A 26185-nucleotide genomic window follows, 5' to 3' on the forward strand; every position below is an offset into this window, starting at 1 on the left:
CCTTTTATTTATTTTTTCTTCTGTTTCTTCTTTTTTTTGCTTGAACGTCAATGACAGACCATAAAACTGTCTGGAGGGAAAAAAGTAGCGAAATGTGGTACCCTGATTAGTCCGGTCAGCCCTTTAGTGCCAACAAAATTTGGAACAGAATTTATCCTTATTTAGAAGTATGTAAATTGTTAGAACCTTTAAACCTTTGTGTCCAAAATTTGCCAGACATTTATGAATTCTAGTGGTCTAGTGAAGTTTTTTTCATTTGATCCTTTGTCAATATCCACTTTATAGAATACTCCAAAAGGTTTACCCAGAGTAGATATATGAATCTGATAGATTAGGCAATCATTTTAAAACACCTCTGAATCAACACATCATCAACTCTGGCTGCTTGGCCCCTGCTTGGCCTTCTTCAGCTTCCTTATATTAATTTTATTACATTATATTACAGTATATTCTGTATCTTTTTATATATATTATAATAATATTATTATATATTTATATATGCCATATATATATATATATATGGCATATAGGTGGGCAGCACAGGAGAAGAAGAAGAATGGAAAGTGCTGTATGAGAAGGAGAATGATCCAGATGCTCAGGTCCTGGAAGTGCCTAACTTGTACCCGTTCACACACTACAGGTCAGTACAAGCTCTTCCTGATTAACATTGCTACTACTTTGGGGGTTTCATCTTCCTCACCATCAGTGTATGATAAATTACAGCATCTTTATGGCTTTTCTCCTCTGTGCAGTTTGTCTCAGAACTTATGCATGTTGGAATCATTTGTTTGGCTGGTTGATAAATTTGGGGTTTATGCTAAGTGCACAAATAAGCAATTAGAATGAAGCTCATAGTGCCTGAGCTCTTCTGCTGCCTGAACACCTGGTTCATTTCCACCATGATCGGTGCTTTTAGCATGTAACAGTGACGGATTGTATGGATATTGAATGGGAGGGTTAGAACTGATTTAACGACCCATCACTAACTTGCAGTTACTATCAAGGAACCATTAGAGTTGAGCCTCATCATGTGGAGTTTCACAAGCATAAAATTATATTATGCTCACACACTAAATCACACACACACACATTCAAAGACAGATTGTTAGTACCATCTGGACTTCCAAAGCATTTCAAAAAGAAAACGAAACTCATAGCTCTGTCGTTTGTTTGTCTCTTTGTGTAGCTTGTACTTTGATTGCAGGATGTTTGTTTAGTCTATTTAATTCTTGCCTGAAGAAAATATTTTTTTTAAGTAATCTACCTTGTTCATGTACATCTTCACAAACACTGATAACTCACAAACACTGATGACTGATAATTGTTATTTTTCAGCTATTTTTTTCTTACAATTACCAGTCACAGTGTTGTTTTATGTCCCCTTCCAAAAAAATATTTTCAAGTCATTTGCTTATACAAAATTGAACCTTATAGTAGACATTTTTTTGTGAAAGAAAGCGAGGGTCTCACCCTAAGCCATCAGAACTAATTGTGTGTCGCTGCAGGTTCCGTGTGCGCCAGGTGAACATTGTGGGCTCCAGTGAAGCTAGTGAGCCATCTCGGGTGATCCAGACTCTTCAGGCTCCTCCTGACGTTGCTCCCAGCAGTGTGAGCGTTCGTACAGCCAGTGAAACCAGCGTGTGGTTGCGCTGGGTGGTATGTACAAGTTTTTGTTTCCTGCTTTTTTTTTTCTTTTTTTTTGTTCCAATGCTGTGTTTTTTAAAGACATTCTTGTTGACAGTCTCTCAAAAAAGTCTATTTCCCCAAGAAGCTACAAGGACGAGGAGTTGAGATGTGTGTTTGTGTGTGGGTGTGCATGTGCATGTGAATGGTGGCCTTAAAAAACACTAACAGGAATTTTCCCAGTAGAAGAAATTCAAGGGAATGTCAATGAGGTGGTATTGATAAGAATATTAGCACTCTAGTTTGGCAAAAGTGTAATTTTTTTAGTTAAATTTTGGTTCGCTGAAAAAAATGCAATCAGGTGGAAAGAGGTTTGTACCTCTAGTTTGTTACTTTCATGATCAGAAACAAACATGCCAGTACTGACTTGGTGTACCAGGGGATGTGGCATTTAAAGTCCACCAGCGTAGTGCCATTTTTTAAATCTTTCTTTAAATCAGAATTGTACTTGTGTTTGATGCTTTGTGCCAAAATGATCTTTTCGTCTGACCTTAAGCAGAAGAGTAATCACCCTGTGCAGCCCAGTTTTGTGGACACACATTAATAAAGCCACTTCATTTCATGCATGCAAGCAGAAAATATATTTTGTAGAGTCCCCATGAAGTTTGGTGACTTTTATTATAAATATGTTAGCCTTCAGGTTATCTGTAAGTGTGCTACAAAACAGTGACAACCTTCACAATTAGAAGATATATGCATTCAATTTTACAATCTCTCAACAATGTCTAGAATCTAAAGTGTCCCACCCCAACATCTCTCAAGTACAGCTTAGCCTGGGCTGTGACTCTATTGGCTATTTAAAAATGTAGGAGGAGCCACAGGACACCGTGTGTCAGTGGAAATCACGTTAAGACGTGAGTAATGCTGCGTGTTTTAAGTACCCTAATGTGGACTTTAAAACAGAATTGTATTTGTTATAAGGAATTTGGGATTTGAAGTCGACCGATAGTGGATTTTACCGATACCGACAGCTAGGTTGGATCGTACATGCCGATAGCCGATAAATCAAGCGATAGTTTTTAAAATGGAAACCGTATTTAAAAACACAAGCAAGCATAACACTTCATGTACAATAGTAGATAATTTAATTACAAACTTAACAAATTCAAATACAGTACTGAATCATGAAAATGTGCTAAATTAAATAGATATAAGTATAATTAATAAATAATAAATATAATATAGCGCTCTCCGTGCAGCAGCAGTCTCCCGTGTAAAAACATACAGCACATGTCAGTGATTAATAAAACTATTGGTATATATTTTTGCTGATAGCCAATAGTTTCAGCCGTATAGTCGAACTATATAATCCACATCTCCTGCAGATGAGAGACAAAGTAGAGGTGCTAACTTTTTTAATTGGTTGGATCTTTGGGCTCCTCATAATTTTTTCTTTCATTTACAAAGCATAGGCCTTCACAGAGTCTAGTTTTTTTTGCTGATCATTGATTTTACTAAAGCTGCCAGATTGTGAGAGAGGGAGAGACTACAAAAGGTGTAAAAAAAAAAATCACTGACCATACTTTTACCAAGACTTGAAGTAGAGCATGTCCTTATTTGAAGTTTTTCTTTTTTTCACTAGAACAAATGATACTATTGGAGCTTGGCTTGGATTTTTACTACCGCTTTATAACATAGCGGTCTCTCTCTCTTTCCGGTGCAGTTTTACCATTCTATAGTTTAAAGATAAAAGGTAAAACCTTCAAGAGGTTTTCTCTGCAAATCATTCTAGTACTAAAGCCGACTCTTATTGAAAAACATTACCATGTGTAGTTCATACTCACCTGACATTTGTAGCGGCTGCCTGTTGCCATGGGAGGCTGCGGGAGTGATGTATTACTAGGGGGGTCCTGTGTGTTGAAAGAGAATTGTACTCCTGAGTGCGGTGCAGATGGATTAGGCTGCATTATTCAGAACCGTCCATTCTTTACTGTGTCTTTTAGAGAAGTGATTTATGTAAGAAAATGATACTGAACGAACAAAGGCACAAGCCACGCTTCCCTCGCTTTTCATAGAGCGGGTCGTTAGGATGTATTAAGCCCGCGCCACTGAATACCTTCTGCCGCTAGACATCTATTGATTTTCCCCATGAAATAAAGAACGCCAATATGTGAGAGCATGTGTCCAAATTGAGCTTTTCTAAATACAGCTCAAATTAAAATTGGACAAGTGCTGGTAGATTTATTATTTTTTTTGCCAGTCTTTGCCATTGGCTTAATTTTTTTGGAGTACAGCCAAAAAGTTGATTTTAAGATGCATAAAGATAATAAAGGATAATCTAGAGTGAGTAATGCTTTTATGGGAGCATTCCAGTTTAATAGACCACTCGTTAGAGACACTGCATGCCGACTCCAGCAAGCGAACGACTGATAGCTTTCTCTTGATGTCACCCAAATGAGGATGGGTGCCCCTTTTGAGTCTGGTTCCTCTCAAGGTTTCTTCCTGATAACATCTAAGGGAGTTTTTCCTTGCCACAGTCATATGCTCATCAGGGATAAATGCACACTTTAACTCTTTTCTGTAAAGCTTCTTTGAGACAATGTCTGTTGTGAAAAGCGCTATAGAAATAACCTTGACTTGACTCTTTCTAATTCTTTCTCTTTTTGACTCTTTGGCAGCCTTTGCCAGAGACGGAGTACAACGGGAACCCGGAGACCGTGGGCTACAGGGTGCGGGTGTGGCGTGCTGATCAGCAAGGGGATGTCAGTACTAGGGTGGTGAATGACAGACTAGAAAGGGAGATTACTTTGGAGGGCTTGGAAGAGTGGACTGAGTACATGTTCCAGATACAGGCTTTCAACTCCATTGGCCCCAGCCCCTGGAGTGAGCCCGTGAAGGGGCGCACACGCGAGTCAGGTAATAAAACGCTGAAATTTACACACGTGATAAAACACATCCACACACACCATGACAGTTAGCATCATATTAGCCAAACAATACAAACCAGATTTAGTTTAATTCTGGCACAGGCCTGAGCAGAACCAGCATTTCGAATAAATACAGCTGTTCCAGTGCTTCGTAGAAGGAGCATCTGGAAATGTTCATTCTCTTGCTAATCGCTCCTCTTGATATGAACAGGTGCTGGTTCAATTTCATTCGGTGAATTCTATCATTGCCTTGGTTTTGTGCCTTGTCTCAGCATTACAGTTTTTTATTTGTTACAGCAGCATGGGTGATGCATGCCTCTGGTGGCAAACAACAAAACACTTTAATAAAGCAGCAGAGACCCATGCTTGGTGAACAATAATTGCAAAATCTTAGGCTATTGTGGAAACTAGTCTCTAATGGGTGCCTGGCTGCTTGATGAATTCCGGCTACCACTAAGTGTTTCTCAATCTTTTTGTGTTTTTTGCTCTCATTCACACAGCATTCCACCTAACCAGGTCTGCTCATGACACACACATGCACATACTTACGATATTTCTTCCAGTTTTTGGCATCCCTTTCCTCTATTACAGCTGATAGTGTAGTGTCTAATCTGGACTATTTGCCACACAGCAAGGAGCCCATAGATGATGTTTGTTTTGTTTGATTGCACAGTGCCGTCCGGAGCTCCAGAGAACGTGACGGCCGAGGCCGTGAGCTCAACACGCATTCTGGTGACGTGGGGACCTGTTCCAGAGCCACAGCAGAACGGCAAAATCCTCGGATATAAGGTAGTGGCCATATCCAAGAAACTGTCGGTCAGTGGTCAAGGCCTTTACTTTGAAGGATACTGGAAGGGCAAGGGGAAAAAAATGAATACATTTAGAAGTCCTCAGCTCTACTGCATAAATGTTTTTTTCATTTGGTAAAGGCTTGACTTTCATGCATGATCACACCCTCTGAGGCCCTTGGATCATACTCCATATGATGAAATGGCAAAGCAAGGGCAGAATCATTTCCCCAGTTTGAGGAGAGGGTCTTGTGCTTTCGCATTTCGAGCAATTCAGCACGTCCCTGCTGTTTTGTAACTCCAGCTGGACCATCGTAAAATTTATTTTTTTCAATTTCAGCTGAGAGAGGTCGTCTCATTTTGCTTGGCATGTTCAAAAATATTTCCTCATATTCCAGTGATTTTAAAATGGAATAAAACAAACACACAAGAAGTAATCGACAGTGGACATTACTACAAGAATGTATGTTTTGTTTGTCTGCACGTTGCTGACCTCCCTGGGTATTTTAAAGGTTTCATTCCCTGCTTTATTATAAACATGAACCCAAATACATTTGGGAAATCGAGGCAGGATGACAAAGGAGAAAAATACTTAAGTGAAATAACTTTTTGTAGTATTGTCAAGAATCACATTTAAACTGACAATTATTTCCTTTGTAATCATGTGAAAATGTTCACTGCAGTTTTTTTCTGCTTTTTCTTGCATGAACTGGAAAATAAATGCACTTCACTGACGGATGCAAGAACAAATATTAGAATGAGCAGCTATGAGCCCTTATGCACTCAATGTATATATTCATTTATAGAACATTAATAAGGACAAATAGAAAAATCAAGGCTTCACCTTCTAGTTATTAAATTGACCTGTATGTTCTTGGTGTTTTTCTCTGTTTTAGGTGCTGTACCGGGAAAAAGACTCGGGTATAGAGTCACAGGTACAGCTGGTGAAAGGAAACCTCACTCAGTCTGTGCTACTTCGGAACTTGCGCAAGTACGTGCAGTACGAGATCCAGGTCTTGGCCTTCACACGCATCGGAGATGGCCAGCTCAGTAGCCCATCTGTCCTGGAAAGGACGAAAGATGATGGTGTGCCAATTTTTTTTTATTTAAAATCTTTTTGCTTGTTGTACACATTGCTCGACATTTCAGAGAGTCAGGTAAAGTGTTACTTATCTACTCAGCTACTTAAGTCTCATCTAGGGTCTGATAGTAAACAGATATTATTTGAAATAATAGTATTTATAGGCTTAAACAACGAAGCGGCTAATATATGGACTTTTCCTGGGTTTTTCCCGGTTTCACAAACTTTAAGCCAAAAAACTGAGCCCCATAACATTAGACCATTAACAATGTCGAACGGGAATGAAAAAACGCACTTCACCTGTGTTCTGAGCTGCACGGCATCGGGAGAAAAGCTTCACCGATGGTAATTTTTTGATAAACTCCTGAGAGAAATAGTTGTGAAAGAAAGGAGGAAGACAGTGAACAATGACTTTCTTGGTAGGCTACTGTTTAGATACAAGCCGTTGTAACGCATTGAGTCTGAGTCAAGGGAGAGCTCGCTAACTCCAGTTGCAGCAGAAATCATATAAGCATAGACAGATTTCCAAAACTCATGCTTTTTTATTTTTCTTGGCAACAGCGTTATGGGTTAGTCAAGGAAACTTAGAAATGAGTATCAGAAAATAATAAGGACATATTCCTTGGCCTTGCACACATGCAGTAATACCGGAAAAAAGTGTGGCGGCAGGCTATTCCCAAAATGCCGCTCTGCTCTTAAAGGAGCCACAACATATTTCACCCGTTACACCGTGTAACAGACACTGTCTTTCATTAAAGCCTGTGTAAAGTTCATTAGTTTCATTAGCGGCTTATAGACAGGTGCGGCTTATTTGTATTCAAAATAAAAATCTTTGTCAAATTCGGTTGGTGCGGCTTATATTTGGGTGCGCTTAATAGTCCGGAAATTACGGTAGATGTGAAATGCAATGCTCAAAAAGCAAATACTATACTTATGACCAGGTGTCTGCAAACTTTTGGCAATATAGTGTATCTGCAAGTAGGACAAGCAGGTGGGTTTAATGAGTGTAGCCAGAAATATACAAAGACCCAGTGTTACTATTGTACCTGGTTATTCACTACTAAGGGGTGGTCTTATGGTCTCGAAGCTAAGTAATATGGAGTGTGCATATAAAGACCTACATGTTAGGTTTATGTGATTAACTAGGCAGGGAAAGTATCCTTGAAAAAGGGCCACTGTGTGTATATGAGTGTACATTCACACACAATAAAGTTAACTTCAGTGGAACAGCTTCATCTGTTAGAGTCTGTTTTAGGAGGAAGGGTTCAGTGTCATTGTGGAGATTAAAAGCGGCTTTGACACGTTCTTGATTACTAGAGCAGGAGCTAAGCGTTATGACTCATCGGCCTAAGACTTTTATGTGCGTGCTCCTTGACCAAGCACTCTCACGTTTTATGAGATGTCAGATGTCCCCCGTTTTATGAGGCGTCTTGTACCCGTTGTACCAGAAGTGGTCAGACTGATACAGCTCTAGCTTTAATAAAGTGGAAGACTTGGGGGGGAAAAACATCTTCCCTGCTTCTGCTAGCTCTACTTTGTCTAAGACTAAGAGTCTGTGTTTTTCATATGTAGCGTGTGCATGCGCTGTGACAGCAAGTCGTTTCTTTTGCTGTGCTGCTTCATGAGGCGAAGCTCTGCATTCTCTGGATTTATATACATTCATTCACCGCTTCTCACTGCTCTGAAATTGGCTTTTAGGGCTAGATTCGGTTATGCTGTCATACAAAACCGATCTGCAAAAACAAAAAGATCGATGTTGTAACAACCACTGCTGATTTTAGCCACGATGGCCTGTGAATGTTTATTCTATGCACTGCAGTATGAAACAAACTGTGAAACAGCAGTGTAAATCTGCAGTCTAAAGCTTCCAAAGGAGCACTGCTGTTTTGCAATCTATTACAAATAATGGTCATCGACTCAATCAGGATTTCCCAAACATATCGCCACGGAAACTAATCCACAGTGTATTTGCTTTTATGTTTCCGCTGGGAAGCCCATAGCGTGGTCGAGAGAGGCATTTTATTTCAGGCGTGGAGGGAAGATACTATCCTAGAGTTTGCCCTTCTTAACCTAGAGATGTGCTGACAGCTTTGTCAGACTGCTCTTATCAAAATGCCATGTCCAGCCAGTAACTCTTTACATCTCATTAATATGTCCACTACATTCATAAAGCTGCACTTAATTTAATCAAGTACTTACGCTGGAAAATGTAGGTCGCCGCATGTAAATAAAGCAAGCACTAGAATCACGTTAAAAGGTAAGAGGTAATGGTGTGCCGGGACATTGTACCGAGCCCAAGCTGTGAGATTGGTGAAACAGTTCTAAATGAAGCTGGGTCACATCAATAGAGTGGCTTTTTGAGTGTAAAGTAAATACATGAAATAAATTAGAAAATGTCGGCAGCACTGAGGTACAACAAAAAGCTCGGGTGTGAGGATTTGTTTGTTTTTACGGCTTATGTATGGGTGAGAATTCTCAGGATTCTGTTTTTTCCATCTTCCTCCCAGAAACCTGCTAGTAGATAGCTAATGGGTTGGTTACTATAAGCTGCTCCAAGGTGTGAATGAGTGTGAGAAGAGCAAGTGATGGACTGGCATCCAATCCGAGGTGTTCCATAGTTCCTCTGACCCACCAGAGTAACATCTCTTAGCAAAAAAATGGATTAATAAATGAAGTCTGAATTTTAAATAAATGTCCCTCTTTATCCTTCAAAGCAAGTAGAGCCCAAGGACATGCCATCTCAAGTAACAAGCCAGTATCTGTGCTTACTCAATTTTGGTTGCCATTATCTTTGTTAGCTTTTAAAAATCCCCTCCAGAACGAGGCTCATTAAACTACGATACAGAATATAAGACAGTGCCAGATGTAGTCTTGCCATTGCAGCATATGGACATATTGCAGGAAGTTCCTATTTTTTATCACTGCAGGAATGAAGTTGCAGGATTTCCCCCAATCCTCCATATCTCAAACGCTAGGTCAAACACCCTGTAATTGAGTTCTATCAGGCCATATCAGCAAAACTAAATAGCAAAGGGAACATCGATTTATTCTCAAACGTGTTGATCTGATTAGAAGCAGGGTCATTAGCTGTTTCATGGGAAGCAAGTTAGGGGTCAAAAAGTCATTTTTATTCGCAGCACTTTATTATGAAACGGATACATGGACGATTTTGTAATTACGGAGTAATTAAAAGGAAATGTACTTTTCACGATTTGCTCATAAACAACACTCATACTCAGCTTAGTCTAATCTCCGGAGCAGGCACCGAACCCACAGTGCATCTGATAGCAGGATGATGAATGCTAGCAATACACGGTGGCAAAAAGAGGCGCATCAGGAGAGCTCACTATACAAATACTGCTTCTCTCCTGCTTGTGTGTGTGGGTGTGTGTATGTGCATGTGTGTATGTGCGTGTGAGAGACTGACATCCATATGGTCTTTCATACCATGATGGCTAAAAAAGCAATACAAATCAAATCTGTGTTGGATGTGTAAGATTTATAAGTGTGATAACTGCCAGGAGGTGAAATACACAAGCTGCCTAACCAACCATTAGAGCCTGACAAATCCATAGAGAAGTAACCAAATGGTCCAGGAAAAGGCATTGTTTTGAAAGCTTTTGATATAGTGTGGGGTGTCCACTAGAGAAGGACAACAAGATCCCATTAGGCTTTGCTGAATGTTTTGCAATGTTCCTGGCGCATTATCTGGTTAGTGCCCACAGGATGGTGTTTAGTTTGTGTATCTATAGGAGGTACTTTTTGAAATAGGGTAAAGCACATTTGAGGATCTCTTTCAAACAGGCCATGTTTTGCTCAACTGGCAGCTTGTGTACATCAGGCGAGCCTACATCAGATCCTAGCCTGAGGTCCTCCAGCTTCATCACTTCCCACCCCCAGGCAACAACATGTCCCTAAACCTGCACAAATATTATTTAGGCCTGTATTCCACCAGCACAGCCCACTGAATCTCAAGCAGAGTGTGAAAATAAAGACACATCCCTCTCTGTTTGTTTGTTTGCTTGTTTGTCTGAGGTTTTCTTTTTTCCTTGTCTCACGGGTTTTCATAAAATCTGAGAAAGCATCCTGTCAATGATCTTGTTGAACCACTGCAGTTTGCCTGGCGTCCTCAGGCGAGCTTACTGTAACTCTATCTGCATGCAAACACACACGGAGATAATGAGCTTTCTGAGACGAAGAGCAATAGACTCATTCATCTCTCACTGAAGTCATTGTGGGATTTATTGTACTACAGTCACTTAAAAGCAGCTTTGTATTGTTTTTTTTTTTTCTTCGTGTTTGCGACACTTGTATTCTGTGTTTTTACACATTTATTTTTTATACCTTTGCTATGGAACGATCAATGGGACCGAAGCAAGGATTGGATATGCACATGAATTATTGCTTCTCTTGCCAATAAGACAGACAAATTACAATTATATTGTACTGACATTTAATGTCTTCCTTCTTATGTTACTTTCAGTTCCAGGGCCGCCCATGAGACTGGTGTTTCCAGAGGTGCGTTTGAAGGAGGTCAGGGTGGTCTGGCAGCCTCCGGTAGACCCGAATGGCATCATTATGGGTAAGAAAACAATGAAAGTAAGCATCACATTTTTTGAGGAAATACACCTGAGGAAGTAGTAATCTTCATAAGCCATCTGCTACATGTTCTTTAATGTGAAGCCTGAGCATGTTAGTCCTCCCCTTACATAAGCAAGGGCCTGCGATGTTTTCGATTTCCAGATGAGTTCCATCTGGGCTGCATTGTTGCAAACCGACTCCACTTGAGATTAAAAACCACATCTGCATGGTTAGGGAGTAGGAGACGGAGAGGAGGGAAAACTGTGTTAATAAAGATGATTAACACCTCCTTGTGAATGAAGCTCCTAATAATCAAATTCAAAGTTAAAAATAATAAAGAACTATTGGCATGCACAATAAAGGTGCAAAAAAAGAATGCAAACGGACTCTATACTAGTCGATATTTTTTTGTTTTGTTTTGTTTTTCTTTAAACTGCTGACACTGCTTTAAGTCATGTGGGTTTGGTTTATTCATAGCCAGTCTTATATGTAATCCAGTTTCAGACAGGCATCAAAAGACGTGCTCGATGAAAAATCCACCAGGCTAGAAAAAAAAAATCACAGCGAGCAGGCATTGCTGGAAGTTTGCTTTTTGAATTTGCAGCAGTGAGAATAATCCTGCTCCTTGCTAAATCTGTCCCCAGCTTGCTCTCTCTCCACAGCCTTACTCTCAGCTGAGCACTCCCCGACCCGAGAAACCTTAATTCCACGTTTCACGCGAGCTCACATTAAGCCTCTTAGCTGTGCAAATGTAGATGTGGACAATTCCTTCAGTGTGAACCCTTGTTAATTATCTCTCTACCTTTCTTTTAAAAGAAGCAGTGCGACGCATGGGAAGCGTTTTCTTCTTTGCATGAGTTTATTTCACACAACGTATGGAATTATTTGGCGAGATGTCATTTAGCGTACGGCTTGTAAATTGGGCTCTTCTCTGTTCTGGCACAGAGGTGGTGGAATGAACTTCCCCTAGATATCCGTACAGCGGAGTCCCTGGCTATCTTCAAGCGACGGTTGAAGACCTACCTCTTCCTCAAACACTTAAAAAGCACTTTCCAAGTTTGCTTTGTAGAATTCAAGAGTTATATTTATATTAAATTTAGAGTCTAGCGCACCAGTGTAGATTTATTCATTGCTAGAGACTCAAAGCACTTTTGTACGTTGCTCTGGACACTGGCGTCTGCTAAATGCCGAAAATGTAAATGTAATTGTAAATTTTTTAGAGTACACATATGCTACACGTGAGCATCCATGGTGTACAGGAGTTTGCAGCATGGCTTTTATGGAAGCACAGGGATTAGAGTATTAGTGGTGTAGCACAGTGATGCGACCAGAGCAAGTGCAATAGGAATCACATGGTAGGTGATTTTTAGTGGAGGTTTAACAGAGCAAAGGAAGCAAAGTGAAGCGACCCAAACTATTGCACAGGCCTTTGGTAGTGCTGATTTTGCTCTCGTGCAAAAGCAAAACTCAGTTCAGTCTGTTTTGATTCACCACCATGTGCTGGAAAACAGAGTTTGGCACAAACATATTGAGGGCACGCATGCATCGTTGCGTGCGCGTGCATATAGCGAAGAGATGGATGATATTTTTTTACAGAGCGTCATAAATGGAATGGACATCAGAATGAAATACTAGTCCAAGAGTACCACAGGCTCCACAATGTGAGACGGCCAACCTTATTACTGTACAGCCAAAGGGGGCAAAGCACTGAGCAAACACATGGCATGTGTAATACGAGATGTAATAATGTTTCATCTCTGATTCAGCCAGGCTCGGCCTACGCGTCCTGATCTGCCGAGTTTCCCCATTAACGTTAGCATTTGTTTGCCACACTTGTCGCTCCTCCTGACGCTGCAGAGATGGAAGATTGAAGAATAATGCAACTAGCCATGCCTTCCTTTTGCACCTCTCAGCTGGAAAACAAAGACTGTTTAAAACCTCCATTTAGCAATACACCAGCCAGAAAACGCTCCCATTTAAATATTTTTTGATTGCATTAGAGCACAGTTTGAGCAAAGCAATCAGCAAACATTTTGTACAACAGTACAACGTTTGTGCTGACTCTTTTTTTTTTTTTTCATAGATAGCGATTAGGAAAGGTGGAGAAAGAGAATAGCTGGTTCATTTGAAGTTAGTGATAGAGGACAGCAGATTTTCCAATACAGCAAAAACCTTCGTAAAGTCATTCATCATCCGAAATGTCTAACTTTTATAGGTGTTTCTGTAAGCGGCTTTTACTTTCAAACCATTGTGTGGGTTTGATGAGGAATTATAATTTTTTCTCTGCTTTTGTTCTTTGTCTCCTCTGAGGGTTTGAGCTGATTTGCAGATCTGCTTAATTATTTAAAAAAATTTTTTTTTTTTTTTCAGTCATTCAGTGTAGACACAGCAGCTTTTTATTCTAATTGTTTCAGACAAAACATTCATATTTTCATGCTATTTGTCTTTTAGGGTATCAGGTAGCATATCGTCTGGATTCTGGAGATCCGAACAAGTTCACCACGGTGGAGGTGGGCACTAACACCACACAGTTCACAGCCAGCGGCTTGCTCTCCGAGTCTGCTTATATCTTTCGCATTTCTGCAAAGACCCAGCAGGGCTGGGGTACAGCCGCACAGGCTGTGGTCATCACTACAGAGATCAGAGGTGATTCTCCTTCTATTTAAATTTCGACCTTCTTTTTCTCTCTCCCTCAAACTCACACAGTACAAAGTGAGCATCAATCTTTAGTGACTGTTTTATTTTCTGCACTTGACAGGGTCCCAATGGTCACATCACTCTCAGAAATACTAGCCTTTAAGGCCAAGTTCATTGGTTCTCTGAGGCCAGTGGCACACCATTGGAGTTTTTTTAAACCTTGCAGTTAAGCTTTTAAAAAAACGGAATAAGATGGAGAAACTCTTAATTACGCTTTAGTGTAATGGTTTTTTTCTTTATTTCTGAGAAACCTTAAAATAAACACTAGAAAGCTACTTCAGCCTTATAGAAATCAGACTGGGTTTAAAAAACTATTGAGGGTAGGCAATGGGATCATTGAAGAAGGGGTTTGGATGATGCTTTTTTCCTTTGCATGATCTGCATTTTTAATAGTAATCAATATTTTCCACCTTTAAATAAACAATTATGCCTGTGTGCATCGATTCATGGCATTAAAATTGATGGGGCCGGTGCTTCGTAGTGCTCTAAAGGCACTACGGATGCAGTGTGATTAAGACTAGTCAGCGAGACAGGTCTGACCTCTGCACTCATGCTCATCCATCTCTTTCTATCTCTCTCTCTCTCTCTGTCTCTCAGAGAGGCCTCAGCCTCCACTCCAGCTCAGTGTGCCCCAGGACCAGGTTCAGTCACGGCAGCTCAGGTTGGACTGGGTCCCGGGTGGTGATGGATCATCACCAGTTCGTTATTTCACGTTGCAATTATGCCAACTGCCCAATAAAGCCTGGATCTCACACTCATCCTCAATTAGCCACAACAGCACGTCCTATGTGGTTGACCGGTAAGATTTTATTTCCCCCTTCTTCTCTTTCACTTACTCTTTCTCTCCATTCTCTATTCATTCATTCACACAGTTTTGTGTGCAGCCTCGAGATCCAGCTCGAATTCCATCTAAGGCAATTTTATCACACTAAACTTCATAAACATTTCCTTCATGTTTCTGTCTCAATGCTTGTCCTTGCCAGGCTGACAGCATGCAATGAGAGTTATATGCCTGGAGTGTTATTAAAAGCTTAGCAGGCCTTTTCTTTTACCTCCTGTAGCAATTTATGATGCTCAAACCCCATTTGGAAAGCAGAGCCCACTCTGTATTGTTGGAGCGCCAGTACACCAGCCCTGCATCTGAATTCTGCTTGAGCCGCTGCTGTGATTATATGGCCAGTCAAGTGCCATTTTATATGCATTCAGAGGCCCATCTCATCTTGATTATGATGACTCCCCTCCCTCTGTTTAGGACTTTCGAACCCATCATCTCTTTATCGCCTTCTAAAGAGTTGAATAGATTATTTAAGCCTGATTTGTGGCTCGGCTTGTTTGGATCCCTGGAGGAGTTGCACACTGTGAGGCTTTTTGAGTTACATTTCCTGTTCAGCTAAGCAGAAAGCTGGTTTATACAATAGAGACTTCCTAACAATACTTTTTTGTGTGTAGATTTGTTTTATTACTATGTGAACATATTTCTACAATCATAGCGATGCGATTTTTGATGTGAACGTATTTGGAAAAGACTAAGAAAAGTGTTGTATTGAAGCTAAAGCAAATACACAGATGAATTGTTTTTGTGTTTGGACATTATTGAACCAATAATGAGTTTTATAAACAGACTCTTAAATTGGAAAGCAGTGGCCTTATTTCCAGTGGCCTTGGACAATGATTAAGTCGTGTCCAACATGAGATAACTGGAGTTGCACTTTCCCCTAGGCTGAAGCCCTACACTTCATACAAGCTGAGAATGATGGCAACTAATGACATCGGTGACAGCAAGTATAGCCGCGAGACCGATGCAATTACGACTTTACAAGATGGTGAGTATAGATGGAGATGTCGTTCGTGTGCCCTCTGGCGCTACCTGATACAGTATTGATTCTAATAAAAGAACTGGAGAAGAGCAGGATAAGCTTCTCTTATCTTTCTCATAGTCTACAAGCACACGGTGCTATGGAAATCGACTGAAGCCTATTGTTCCTTTTTGTCAGCTCTTTGTAAAGCACTTTGTGCTGCATTGTAAATGTACAAAAAGTATTCTATGCAGTAAATACAGCTATTATGGATTTGTTTTGACAGACAGCTCACTAAAAAAAAAAACACAGGAGCCAAAATTTTTCCTCCAGATCCAAGCCAAAATTTTGGATGCTTAAATCTGACTCAGTTTGACCAATTGAAAAATACTACATTAATTTCTTTTGTTCTGTTTAATGCCTGATTAAAAAAAAAAAAAAAAACATTATAAGCATGAAAGCAAATCAGGTGGCCGATCTGTCTTTTTTTCTTTGTATAGAAATCCTGTCTGTGCTGAATACTTTCAAAATAATCATATTTGTTCCGATACGATGCTCCTTAATCATGTTTGTTCCTCTATAATTTGGGATAAACATTTTGGCACACAATAAGGAGGACGAACGAATAAGCAGATAATTTTTATTTCAGTGCGAATATACAAAATAAAAAAATAACGACAAAGAAGCAAAATGCTAATGCTTAAAAAAACGATGAAAACCATGAAAGGATTAAAGGTTGAAGACTTGTATACCTGTGCTAAAAATCAGGTGTGAGTGATCTATGTGTTATTTGAATGAGCTATGAGTAAGTGATTTCACAGTATGTGATTTCAATGTCTTTCTCACTATGAGCTGCAGGCTTTCACTAAACCATGTTCCCACCTGCTAAACTCCCAGGGCCTCGTTTATAAAACATTCATATCCACAAATTTGATCTAAAAACTTGTCTTGGTTACACCAACATGGCAAGGCACAGGACTACGCTACCATAAGCCACTGCACCTTACCGGACCATATCACATGACTGTTTGCACCAGATTCAAGTTTTACTTCAAAGAGCACTTGTGTTTTGCGAGTCAAGTCTTGCACAGCAACATGTTGTCTGGCTTTCATCTGATCTTTGTCGTTTGTTGTCAGTTTATTTTTGCCATGAGATCATAGTTCATGTTTATGTGTATAAAGTATAAGACCTCAAAACCCACTGAGCAGCTTTATGACAAACTAGAACATTAACTGCACCCCAAACCTCCTCATCCAACATCAGTGCCTGATCGAACTAATGCTTTTGTCGCTATACAATCACAAATCCCCACAGCCATGCTCCAAAATCTAGTGGAAAGCCACCCCAGTGGAATGGAGGTTATAAAAACAGCTTAAACAGGACTAAATCTGGATAACAAGATGTTCAACAAGCACATATGGATGTGACAGTCTGGTGTCCACAACCTTTTACTCGTGTAGTATACCTTTCACGACAGTGTTGATGTTCTGTAATTGTGCTGCACCAGTGTGAGCACTCTGAACCTTGCGGTTTCTGATGCATGCCTGGGAGTCATTTTTATCTGTGTGAGCATCTGTTGTTGGAAATGCTGTTAGGCAAATTAGTGAGAAACTGCAATCAATTCCACAAAAATGTTTGGTTTATAAATGACTGAGTCACGTGTATTTAGCCGTACACCTGTTTTGTATAAATGCTGAGGAATAAAAAATATTTCGAAATGAAATTAGAGTATAAACATGGTTCTAAGGACATAATATTTCACTCAGGTGAAACAAAATAGTTAACTAACTGGGTACTTAGATGAGCTAGATATGTTACAGAATTTCCTCATGTTTAATCCACTGAATTTAGTCTTAAGTAAGTATTAAGTGTAATCTTTATTTGCATAAAATTAGAGCCTCATGCATTAGACAATCTGAGATCTGTAGATTCTTAGATCCTGTTTTTTTTTGTTGTTGTTGTTGTTGTTTTCTGTCAGTTCCCGATGAGGCTCCTGTTATTCAGTCAGTAAAGCCATCCACAACTACATCAGTTCTGGTGCAGTGGCAGGTATGATTGCACTTTTTTTCTTTTTTTTTTTTTTTTGGTTTTTCTTTTTTTTTTTGTCACGTCATCCCTTCTAATGAGCTTCAGAAACTATCAAGTGTGCAGAGATGCATGTTTACACTCAGCATTTCAAGCAGACTATTCTGGTCTGAGGAGATGGGCTGGCTTGGTGGAGATAATGGTCCGTTAAATCCACGCATTACAACCATTATCTGTTTAATTATCTGGTTTTCATTGACGAACAGCCCTCTTCGGCAGGACGTGCCGAGGGGCTTGTCATGGCTCGCTTGGTATTCGTCCTGCAGCATTGCCTATCTCAGCCACATGAAGTATTGATAACACATTTTCATGAGGACTTAGGCAGGACCGGGATAATTAATACCCACGCACACTCCAAAGGGATATTAATTAGCAGCCGAAACCTTTCTCTGCTGACTTATGAGGGCAGGCTAGTCTGTCTGACTGGCTGCTTTATCGGGGGCGTCGCCCACTTGATTACTTTCAACGCAGAGCTTTTGTTAATGAGCCACCAGCCTAGAAATAAAATTTCTACCCTCTGCTTTCAATGAGTGCCTGCTGCACAGACAAACCCTCCCTCCAGCCTGCCTGTCTTCTTTATGCCCCATCCATGGGCCATGTCTTTAATAGGGAGCACAAGGTCAGCGAGGGGAACGTGACCTTTAATTTAATCTACACTGTTGCAGCCACCAAAGGAGGAGACCGTAAACGGAGTGCTAGTGGGCTATCGGCTTTATTACCGTGAACTCCAGTATGATAGCACACCACAGGAGGCCAAGAAGAGTGGCAACAGCACTTCAGCACGCGCAGACCCGACAGGTAGGGGCCAGACATCTAATGTGTTACATACACATGCTGACTTCTGAGGCTGCAACACAAAACAATAAAGGTTATAAGATTCTATTTGACATTTATGTTAGCATGTTACACTATTTCAACTGGTAGCGTAAAATATATTTATACATATTTAATAAGGACACTTAATGCAACATTGATAACCGGGTGATATTGCGGTGCTGAGTGAAGTGCCATAGATCCAGGATCCCTGTGTGTGTGTGTGTGTGTGTGTGTGTGTGTGTGTGTGTGTGTGTGTGTGTGTGTGTGTGTGTGTGTGTGTGTGTGTGTGTGTGTGTGTGTGTGTGTGTGTGTGTGTGTGTGTGTGTGTCGACCATGACCTGTACAAAGTGGTTCTTCTTCTTGTTTCGGCTTCTCCCATTAGGGGTCGCGGTCATCCATCTCCATACCCCCCTGTCCTCTTCATCTGCCTTTTTCACCCCAACCACCTGCATGTCTTTTCTCACCACATCCATAAACCTCCTCCTTGGTCTTCCTCTTTTCCTCCTTCCTGGTGGCTCCATCCTCAGCATTCTTCTACCGATATACCCCATGTCCCTCCTTTGCACATGTCCAAATCATCTCAATAGCGCCTCCCTCACTTTGTCCCCAATGTCCTACATGCGCTGTCCCTCTAATAAACTAATTTCTAATCCTGTCCAATCCTTGTCACTCCCAACGGAAATCTCAATATCTTCAGCTCTGCTACCTCCAGCTCCACCTCCTGTATTTTACTCAATGCCACTGTCTCTAAACCATACAACATTGCAGGTCTCACCACAGTCCTTTAAACTTTCCCTTTCACTCTTGTAGATACTCTTCTATCACAAATCACTCCTTCTATCACTCTCCATTACTTTGCACCTTTGACCCCAGGTACCTGAACTCCTCCACCTTCACCACCTCTTCTCCCTGCAACTGCACCACTCCACTGCCCTCCCTCTTATTCACACCCATGTACTCTGTCTTACTCCTACTGACTTATTCCCCTTCTCTCCAGCGCGTACCTCCAGCTCTTCAGGTTTATTCTCAACCTGCTCCCTATTCTCACCACAGATCACAATATCATCCGCAAACATCATAGTCCACAGAGACTCCTGTCTGACCTCGTCCGTCAACCTGTCCATCACCACTGCAAACAAGAAAGGGCCCAGAGCCGATCCTTGATGCAGTCACATCTCTAACTTGAACCAGTCTGTCTTTCCTACTGCACACTTCACTGCTGTCACACTGTTCTCATACAACCCTCACACACATCTCTGACACACCAGACTTACTTATACAATACCTGTACAAAGTGGTTACTACTGGTTAATTTGAACAAATGTATCAGTGAATAAATGACTATTTCTAATATTTCCTTTATAATTTATCAACATATAACTGCAGCTTACTAGTTAATAGATAAAAGTAAGTAGGGAATTTTCTGTTTTAATCTGTTAAAGCATTATACATTCAAAGCAGAGATTATTTAAGACACAGGAATATGTGGTTAAAATTTTTATTAGAAATGTGTTTAAATCCTAAAGCCTGTGGTCAAAAGGTAGTAAAATTAACTGAACACTATCCTTACCCCTCTTACTAAAGGCTGGATAGCAGTTTTCTCATCAAAAATGAGAACTTATTAGGCCTATGGGCCGCGTGAGAGGCAGAACCCCGAGGACTAGCTCAAAGCTGGTGGCACTGAGCATACCACTGCACTCTTCACTGTACACTCAATACAGCGTTTAAGTTCTCAGTGCCAAATTGGACTCGGTAGTGTTGACAGCATTTAAATGCACAAGTCTGGAGCAGCCAAGCACAAACGCGCATTTAACACTCTTCACTTCTTTCGCCAGTTATAGAAGTCTCTTCTTCTTCTTCCTTGACCATACTGTCCGCTATTCTTTCTCTCTTTCTTTTTTTCTTGCTCTCTCTTTCACACTCTCTCTCTCTCTCTTGTCTTGTCAACTTTGTGCTCTTTCTCTGTATAAGTGCTGCTAACTTTTGTGCAAGTTCTCATGCAATGATCCGAGAGCAAATTCCCACACTCTGCCCTGTTTGCTCAGTCTTTACAGCTTATGTTCTGGAAGCAGGTATTGAAAATAAGGTAGATAAGGCCCTTGAAGTGCTGTAATATAGGTATGTGTCAGACTTTTAGAATTGGGATGAATAACAAAAAATCCATGAATAGATGCCGTGTTCATTCATTCATTTTATTCATTCATTCAGGCAGTCATTAATTCATGTTGAGTGAATGCATTATCCAGGATTGTATCCCAGTAGATTAAAGAGTCTATAACTGGAATAGTCATTTTTAATGGAGGCCAAAGAACCAGGATGAAATCCACCTGGACATGAGAGGAAAATGTAAAATTTCACACGGATTGTAACTAAGCTCAAGATCAAACCAAGGACCCTGAAGCTATAAAGCAGTATGGCTACCCACAGTGCAGGCATGCTGCCCCTTACATGTGTGCCTCCCTTAATTTAGCCTTGTTCCTTAAATATTTAAATCTAAAAGATAGAAGTTGATATGTTCTAATGTAAATGTGGGTTAGTAGTGGAGATCAACCACACTGATGCGCCACTTAATATTGACTGCTGAATCATTAATCACTCAGTCTTCTGGTTTTGCGTTTTTCATGTCCGTGTAGATGTAAGTATTGTGGGATTTCATCGATCCTGTGAAGAGAAGTCTGATGGGGGGAAACTTGTGGTCAAAAAGCAAAAAATTACAGACATAATGAAATAACTCTTTGATTTTATATTTCCATCATGTCTGATCTCTTGCCACTATATTCCTCATTTAATTCTCTTTCATTCTCTCTGCACGTCAAGCCAAAAGTACTGTGAAGACTGTGAGTTATCCTGCACTGACCGAGTTCGAGCTCACTCGTAAGTTTTATTTACTCTTCGGCCTGAATTAGGCAGTGTGCTTTTAAATTCAAAATGACGTTTTCCTGCCCAATCTGACAAAAGCAGCCAAGCCGATTATTCACCCTGCCTCCAGAGGCCAATACAAGCTTGTAATTTCTATTTACAATCAGCTGTCTAGTTTCTATTAACCATAAAAAGAAATAGAGAATTCCGCTCCATGGACTAATCATAGACATTCTTCCCGTTGCATTCCGAGTAGGTTTGTTATTTGACTCCCATATGATACAATGGCAAAAAAAGCACACTTGTCATTGTATGTTATTGTTTGCATTTGCAAGCTTTTGTGCTTCTGAATAAATTCAAATATCTTAAATATAGTCAATTGTATCTCGTATTTTCTATTATATAAACGCTGTAAACTTTAATAATAATATTTATTTCAAGCTTATTCTGTTGACAGATCATTTTTACTTCTTTTGAGAAACAAAGGAAAAATATTCAAATAGAACAAGACTACATTGTGCTTAAAATGAGAGCCAGTAGTTCAAATTTGTTTCATAATTGCATAATTCAGCTTATTGTACTCCTATAATAGGGTTTTATTAATAACAACTTGACTGATTTCAGAATATTTTAGCAACACAATTATTGTCTATTTCAATAAAATTCTGAAACTATTGAAGAGTATTGTGTTGGCACAATGTAGCTTTGGAGATGATCAAGGTTACCTGAAACACACAGACTTCTAGACGACTTCTAAAACTAGAAACGTATCCAAGGGCCGTTCTAATTTTGTCTGATTTCACATTCCTGTTTTTACAGAGCTGCAGAAATACCAGCGCTACGAAATCGTCATGACTGCCTACAACGTCATCGGCGAGAGTCCTGCTAGCGCTCCAGTGGAGGTTTTTGTAGGAGAAGCAGGTACTTATCTGCTATGACTGTTCTGTGTACTGTATACACACTGTATACATTGTGAAAATGGATATCAGATCTTTATAATGAATTAATGCAAACCTAGTTGTCTTTAACAAGCAGCATTCAGCACACATGACAAAGTGAAGAAAAAGGCAGAACAACCTTTCAAACAAGACAATACAAGGATTAGTCTGTGCTAGTCAGATATCTTGTTCTTTTCAAAAAGGCAGACAAAATAGCTGATAAGCGAAAAAAAATTTTTTAATGCTATCGTTTCTGCTGATAAAATACCCAGAGATCATGGGTATGTGACAGCATGATAAATATGAGAATATGAGTTTGTTTTTTGTAAATAGACAGTGAGCACATGCAAATGCACATCATTCTTCCCAATAAAGAATAGAGAGGGACCAATAAATACTGGACATGTTTTTCATTAAAAGGTATTCTGGAGATCAGGTTCACTTGTCAAAATGGTGGTTGTTTGTGTGGATTTTTTTAAGAAAAAAGTAATCATTTAGAAATGTTTGTGGTTGTGAGTCAATTTGCCTAAATTGTCTTTTAAAAAAGAACAACTTGTTTACAAATGGACCATCTACAGTATAAGCTCTCCTGCTGGTCAGTCATTTCAGTGAAAACATTAAGGAGTTTTAGGAGGCTAAATGACGGCCAAGTTTAGAGCAGTACATTGCGGGATATTGAAATTCACAGCTTGCGATAAGTCTCGCAGATGGATTTGTGGGTGCTGGTTGGAGGCTGCTTGTTGACTATGACCTACACTGGAAACATGGAGGACTTACTTTGTTTAAATTGATATTTTTCCAGGCATAACGAGACTACATGGTTGACAGATTCAACGTACTGTTTCTTCATTAAGTTTGACATGTACAGTACACATGTACACACAAGAACATGCACACACTCTCACACACACACATGAGCAGACACTCACATATATTTCTACCTTTTCTTTAATGCTAATGAGCTCACCACTGAGCAGAAATATAATATTTACAAATAAAATAGTACCCTTTTCCATCGCTTTGACATTTCAACTGAAAGAAATGAAGTGGCGGATTTGAGAGCTCTTCAAATTCAACGCAAGTCGCCTCGTTGCTAAAAACAGGCAATGTTCAGTACAATTATTCGGGGAGCAATATTCCATTTGCCTGGCAAACAGCTGAACCCGGGCAGCTTTCCTTATTTAATGAGCTGCCAAACAGCAGGATGGGACACTACGACGTCAGAACCCCACCACGAGAAAACACACTCTAATTGCTGCACCACATTATAGGTTAGGATTTACAAAAAAGTACTGTTCAGTGCCAGCTCTGGCAGATCATCTTCTGAATCAATTCAGTGCCTTTGATAGAAGCCTTTAGTTGAGGGGAAAAAAAACTAATTCACTGTCTGAAAGTAAGATGCATTAGCACCTCGGTCGACTGACTCGCTTTCGAACAGCGCAAAATTTCCAGGAATACATGGTTTCAACTTTTAATTTAATCCTGAATATCATAGGAGGCAAAAACACTCTTTTGACACTTTGTGTTGAAGGGCACTTTTAGCCATTACACTTGGCATTATCATTGTGGTCCTTACACCTTGCCAGTGTGGCAATGCTGGTAAGACGTTTCTACTGATAGCACCGACAACAGATTTGGCGTTTCCTTTTCCTGCACGTCTTCCGGCTGATTATGGCTTCCTCTCGTAAGAGGCTTAATGAAGCAGTAAATATGAATCTGTCATAAGAAACAAGCAGCTGGCGGCGCTGCACAGGGTTATCTGCATCAGGTTATTAACAGCATCATTAGAGGGGGTCAGGCAGGGAGATTACTCCCAGCAGTAGGAAGGGGGACGCCCGAGCAAACAGACACATTTCCTAATGATTAACTTTTGGCACTACTCGAGGGGAAACGGAGTGGGAGGAATTGTGGAATTGTGTGGGGCGGGGGGCTTTTGTCTATATATACACAAATATACACATTTGAGTCTGTGAGAATGAAGGCCAGGAAAACTTTAGTGCTGGTGCTTGGACACAAAGACAAGGGGGGTGGGGGGGGGGGGTGCTTGCTTCCTTATATATGTATATATATATATAATTTTTATATATAATATATATATATATATATATAGGGTACATGTGTGTGTGTGTGTGTGTGTGTGTGTGTGTGTGTGTGTGTGTGTGTGTGTGTGTGTGTGTGTGTGTGTGTGTGTGTGTGTGTGTGTGTGTCTATGCTGCTAAGGTTACGATTCGGTGTAGGCATTGCATTATTACATATAATTATTCAGCTGCATTGTTCCTCTGATTAATTCTTTGTCTACATTGTTTTAACCAGAGAATGTTTTTTTTATTTTTTATGGTTTCAATTAAAATGTGGGTATGTCACTGAAAATATAGTGAGAGCTGTTTGTTTAGTTTGTAGTCCTTACATAGAAGTCTTCAAATCCAAAATGAGACATAGCTGTTCCAAACAAAGCATTCCGTCAAATCGGAATTCATCCAATGTCAAATCAACATGGCTGCTTAAGGCATCAGCAGTAAACAAAATAGCGCTTCTTAACTGCTGTATATGCTGCTTTATATGAGTTCTTGTTTAAAATCCTTCAACGCACAGACATATTTACTTGCTAAATCACATCTCACACATTTAGCTGGATAGCATTAATAAAAGTCCAACATGGAGGCCGTCCATTTTTGTATTGTTTCATTGTTTAGACATGACATAGCGTATTTTCCAGACTATAAGCCGCTACATTTTTCCCACGCTTTGAACCCCGCGGCTTAAACAACGAAGCGGCTAATATATGGATTTTTCCTGGGTTTTTCCAGGTTTCACAAGCTTCAAGCCAAAAAACTGAGCCCCATAACATTAGACCAGTGAAATTGCCGAACGGGTTAAAGTTAACCATTGGAACTCTTTATATTAAGTCGCGCTAATAAGGACATATTCCTCGGCCTTGCACACATGCAGTAATACAGGAAAAATGCGGCAGCAGGCTATTCCCAAAATGCCGCTCTTCTCCTAAAGGAGCCACAAAATATTTCACCCATTACACCGTGTAACAGACAGTCTTTCGTTAAAGCCTGTGTAAAGTTCATTAGTTTCAATGTAGGTAGGCTTATAGACAGGTGCGGCTTATTTATGTTCAAAATAAAAATCTTTGTCAAATTCATTGGATGCGGCTTATATTTGGGTGCGCTTATTAGTCTGGAAATTACGGTAATTCCATTTTTCCCACATCCGAACAAAGTCAAATGGAGTTTATTATCGCCAAAGATCTTATGTAAATGCTAACATAGATATATATGTGACCATATGATTTGGTACTCATTTTATGTGGTAAGCCTGAGTATATCTAACATCAGAATATAGTGGGTTTCACTTCATTCACTATATGAAATGTGGAGCTCTTTGCTCCCACTCACTGATCACTTTACCATCATTTCCATACGTAATCAGGGATTTTATATAAGGAATGGAAGCAAACATGCTGGCACGCTTCAGTTATCTCTGGTATTAAAGGCTTAACTGATTCAATATTTCTCTGGTTTGATACGCTCAGTGTGGAATTCAACACGGTTTTGCCTGTTGTGTGATGAGTGGTGATGGAGTGTTTCTTACTGTAGTTCTCTCACACCCCTCGGCCCATCTGGAGAAGAAACTTAAATCTTAGGCTGCTGCTGAGTTCGTTTAAGCATTCAGCTTGTTGAAATGGGTTTTTTTGAAGTAAATACGTGTCAAAATGTATGCTGGGATTTTAGTATTGAACCAGCGCTCCCTGTGGGTGGTGATTGTGGGCAGTGTGTTTATTCTGCTGCCTCTTGTGCTCTCTCTCAGCTCCCTCCGTGGCCCCTCAGAATATTCAGGTCAACACAGTGTCATCCACCCAGCTGGAAGTGCAGTGGGAGCCGCCCCCTCTCGAGACACAGAATGGCATCATCCAGGGCTATAAGGTCATAACTTCTCCTCCTCTCTCTCCCCTTTTTTAAAACTTCTTAACATCTTAGAGAGAGA

General features: G+C 40.2%; 1 protein-coding gene across 2 annotated transcripts in view; it reads left to right on the forward strand.

The window, feature by feature from the left end:
* Positions 1-26185, forward strand: part of sdk1a (sidekick cell adhesion molecule 1a) — a 236673-nt gene that overhangs the window by 199839 nt on the left and 10649 nt on the right. For both annotated transcript variants that reach the window (XM_083524252.1, XM_083524253.1), the window contains exons 23-36: positions 531-640; positions 1506-1656; positions 4302-4539; positions 5224-5339; positions 6235-6424; positions 10903-11001; positions 13452-13646; positions 14295-14496; positions 15417-15520; positions 17473-17543; positions 18245-18377; positions 21213-21269; positions 22074-22175; positions 26009-26124. In XM_083524252.1, the coding sequence (XP_083380378.1) occupies positions 531-640; positions 1506-1656; positions 4302-4539; positions 5224-5339; positions 6235-6424; positions 10903-11001; positions 13452-13646; positions 14295-14496; positions 15417-15520; positions 17473-17543; positions 18245-18377; positions 21213-21269; positions 22074-22175; positions 26009-26124 (1884 nt within the window). The remainder of the gene's footprint in view (positions 1-530; positions 641-1505; positions 1657-4301; positions 4540-5223; positions 5340-6234; positions 6425-10902; positions 11002-13451; positions 13647-14294; positions 14497-15416; positions 15521-17472; positions 17544-18244; positions 18378-21212; positions 21270-22073; positions 22176-26008; positions 26125-26185) is intronic.

The sequence above is a fragment of the Silurus aristotelis genome, assembly GCF_946808225.1.
Source record: "Silurus aristotelis genome assembly, chromosome: 21".
NCBI lineage: Eukaryota > Metazoa > Chordata > Actinopteri > Siluriformes > Siluridae > Silurus > Silurus aristotelis.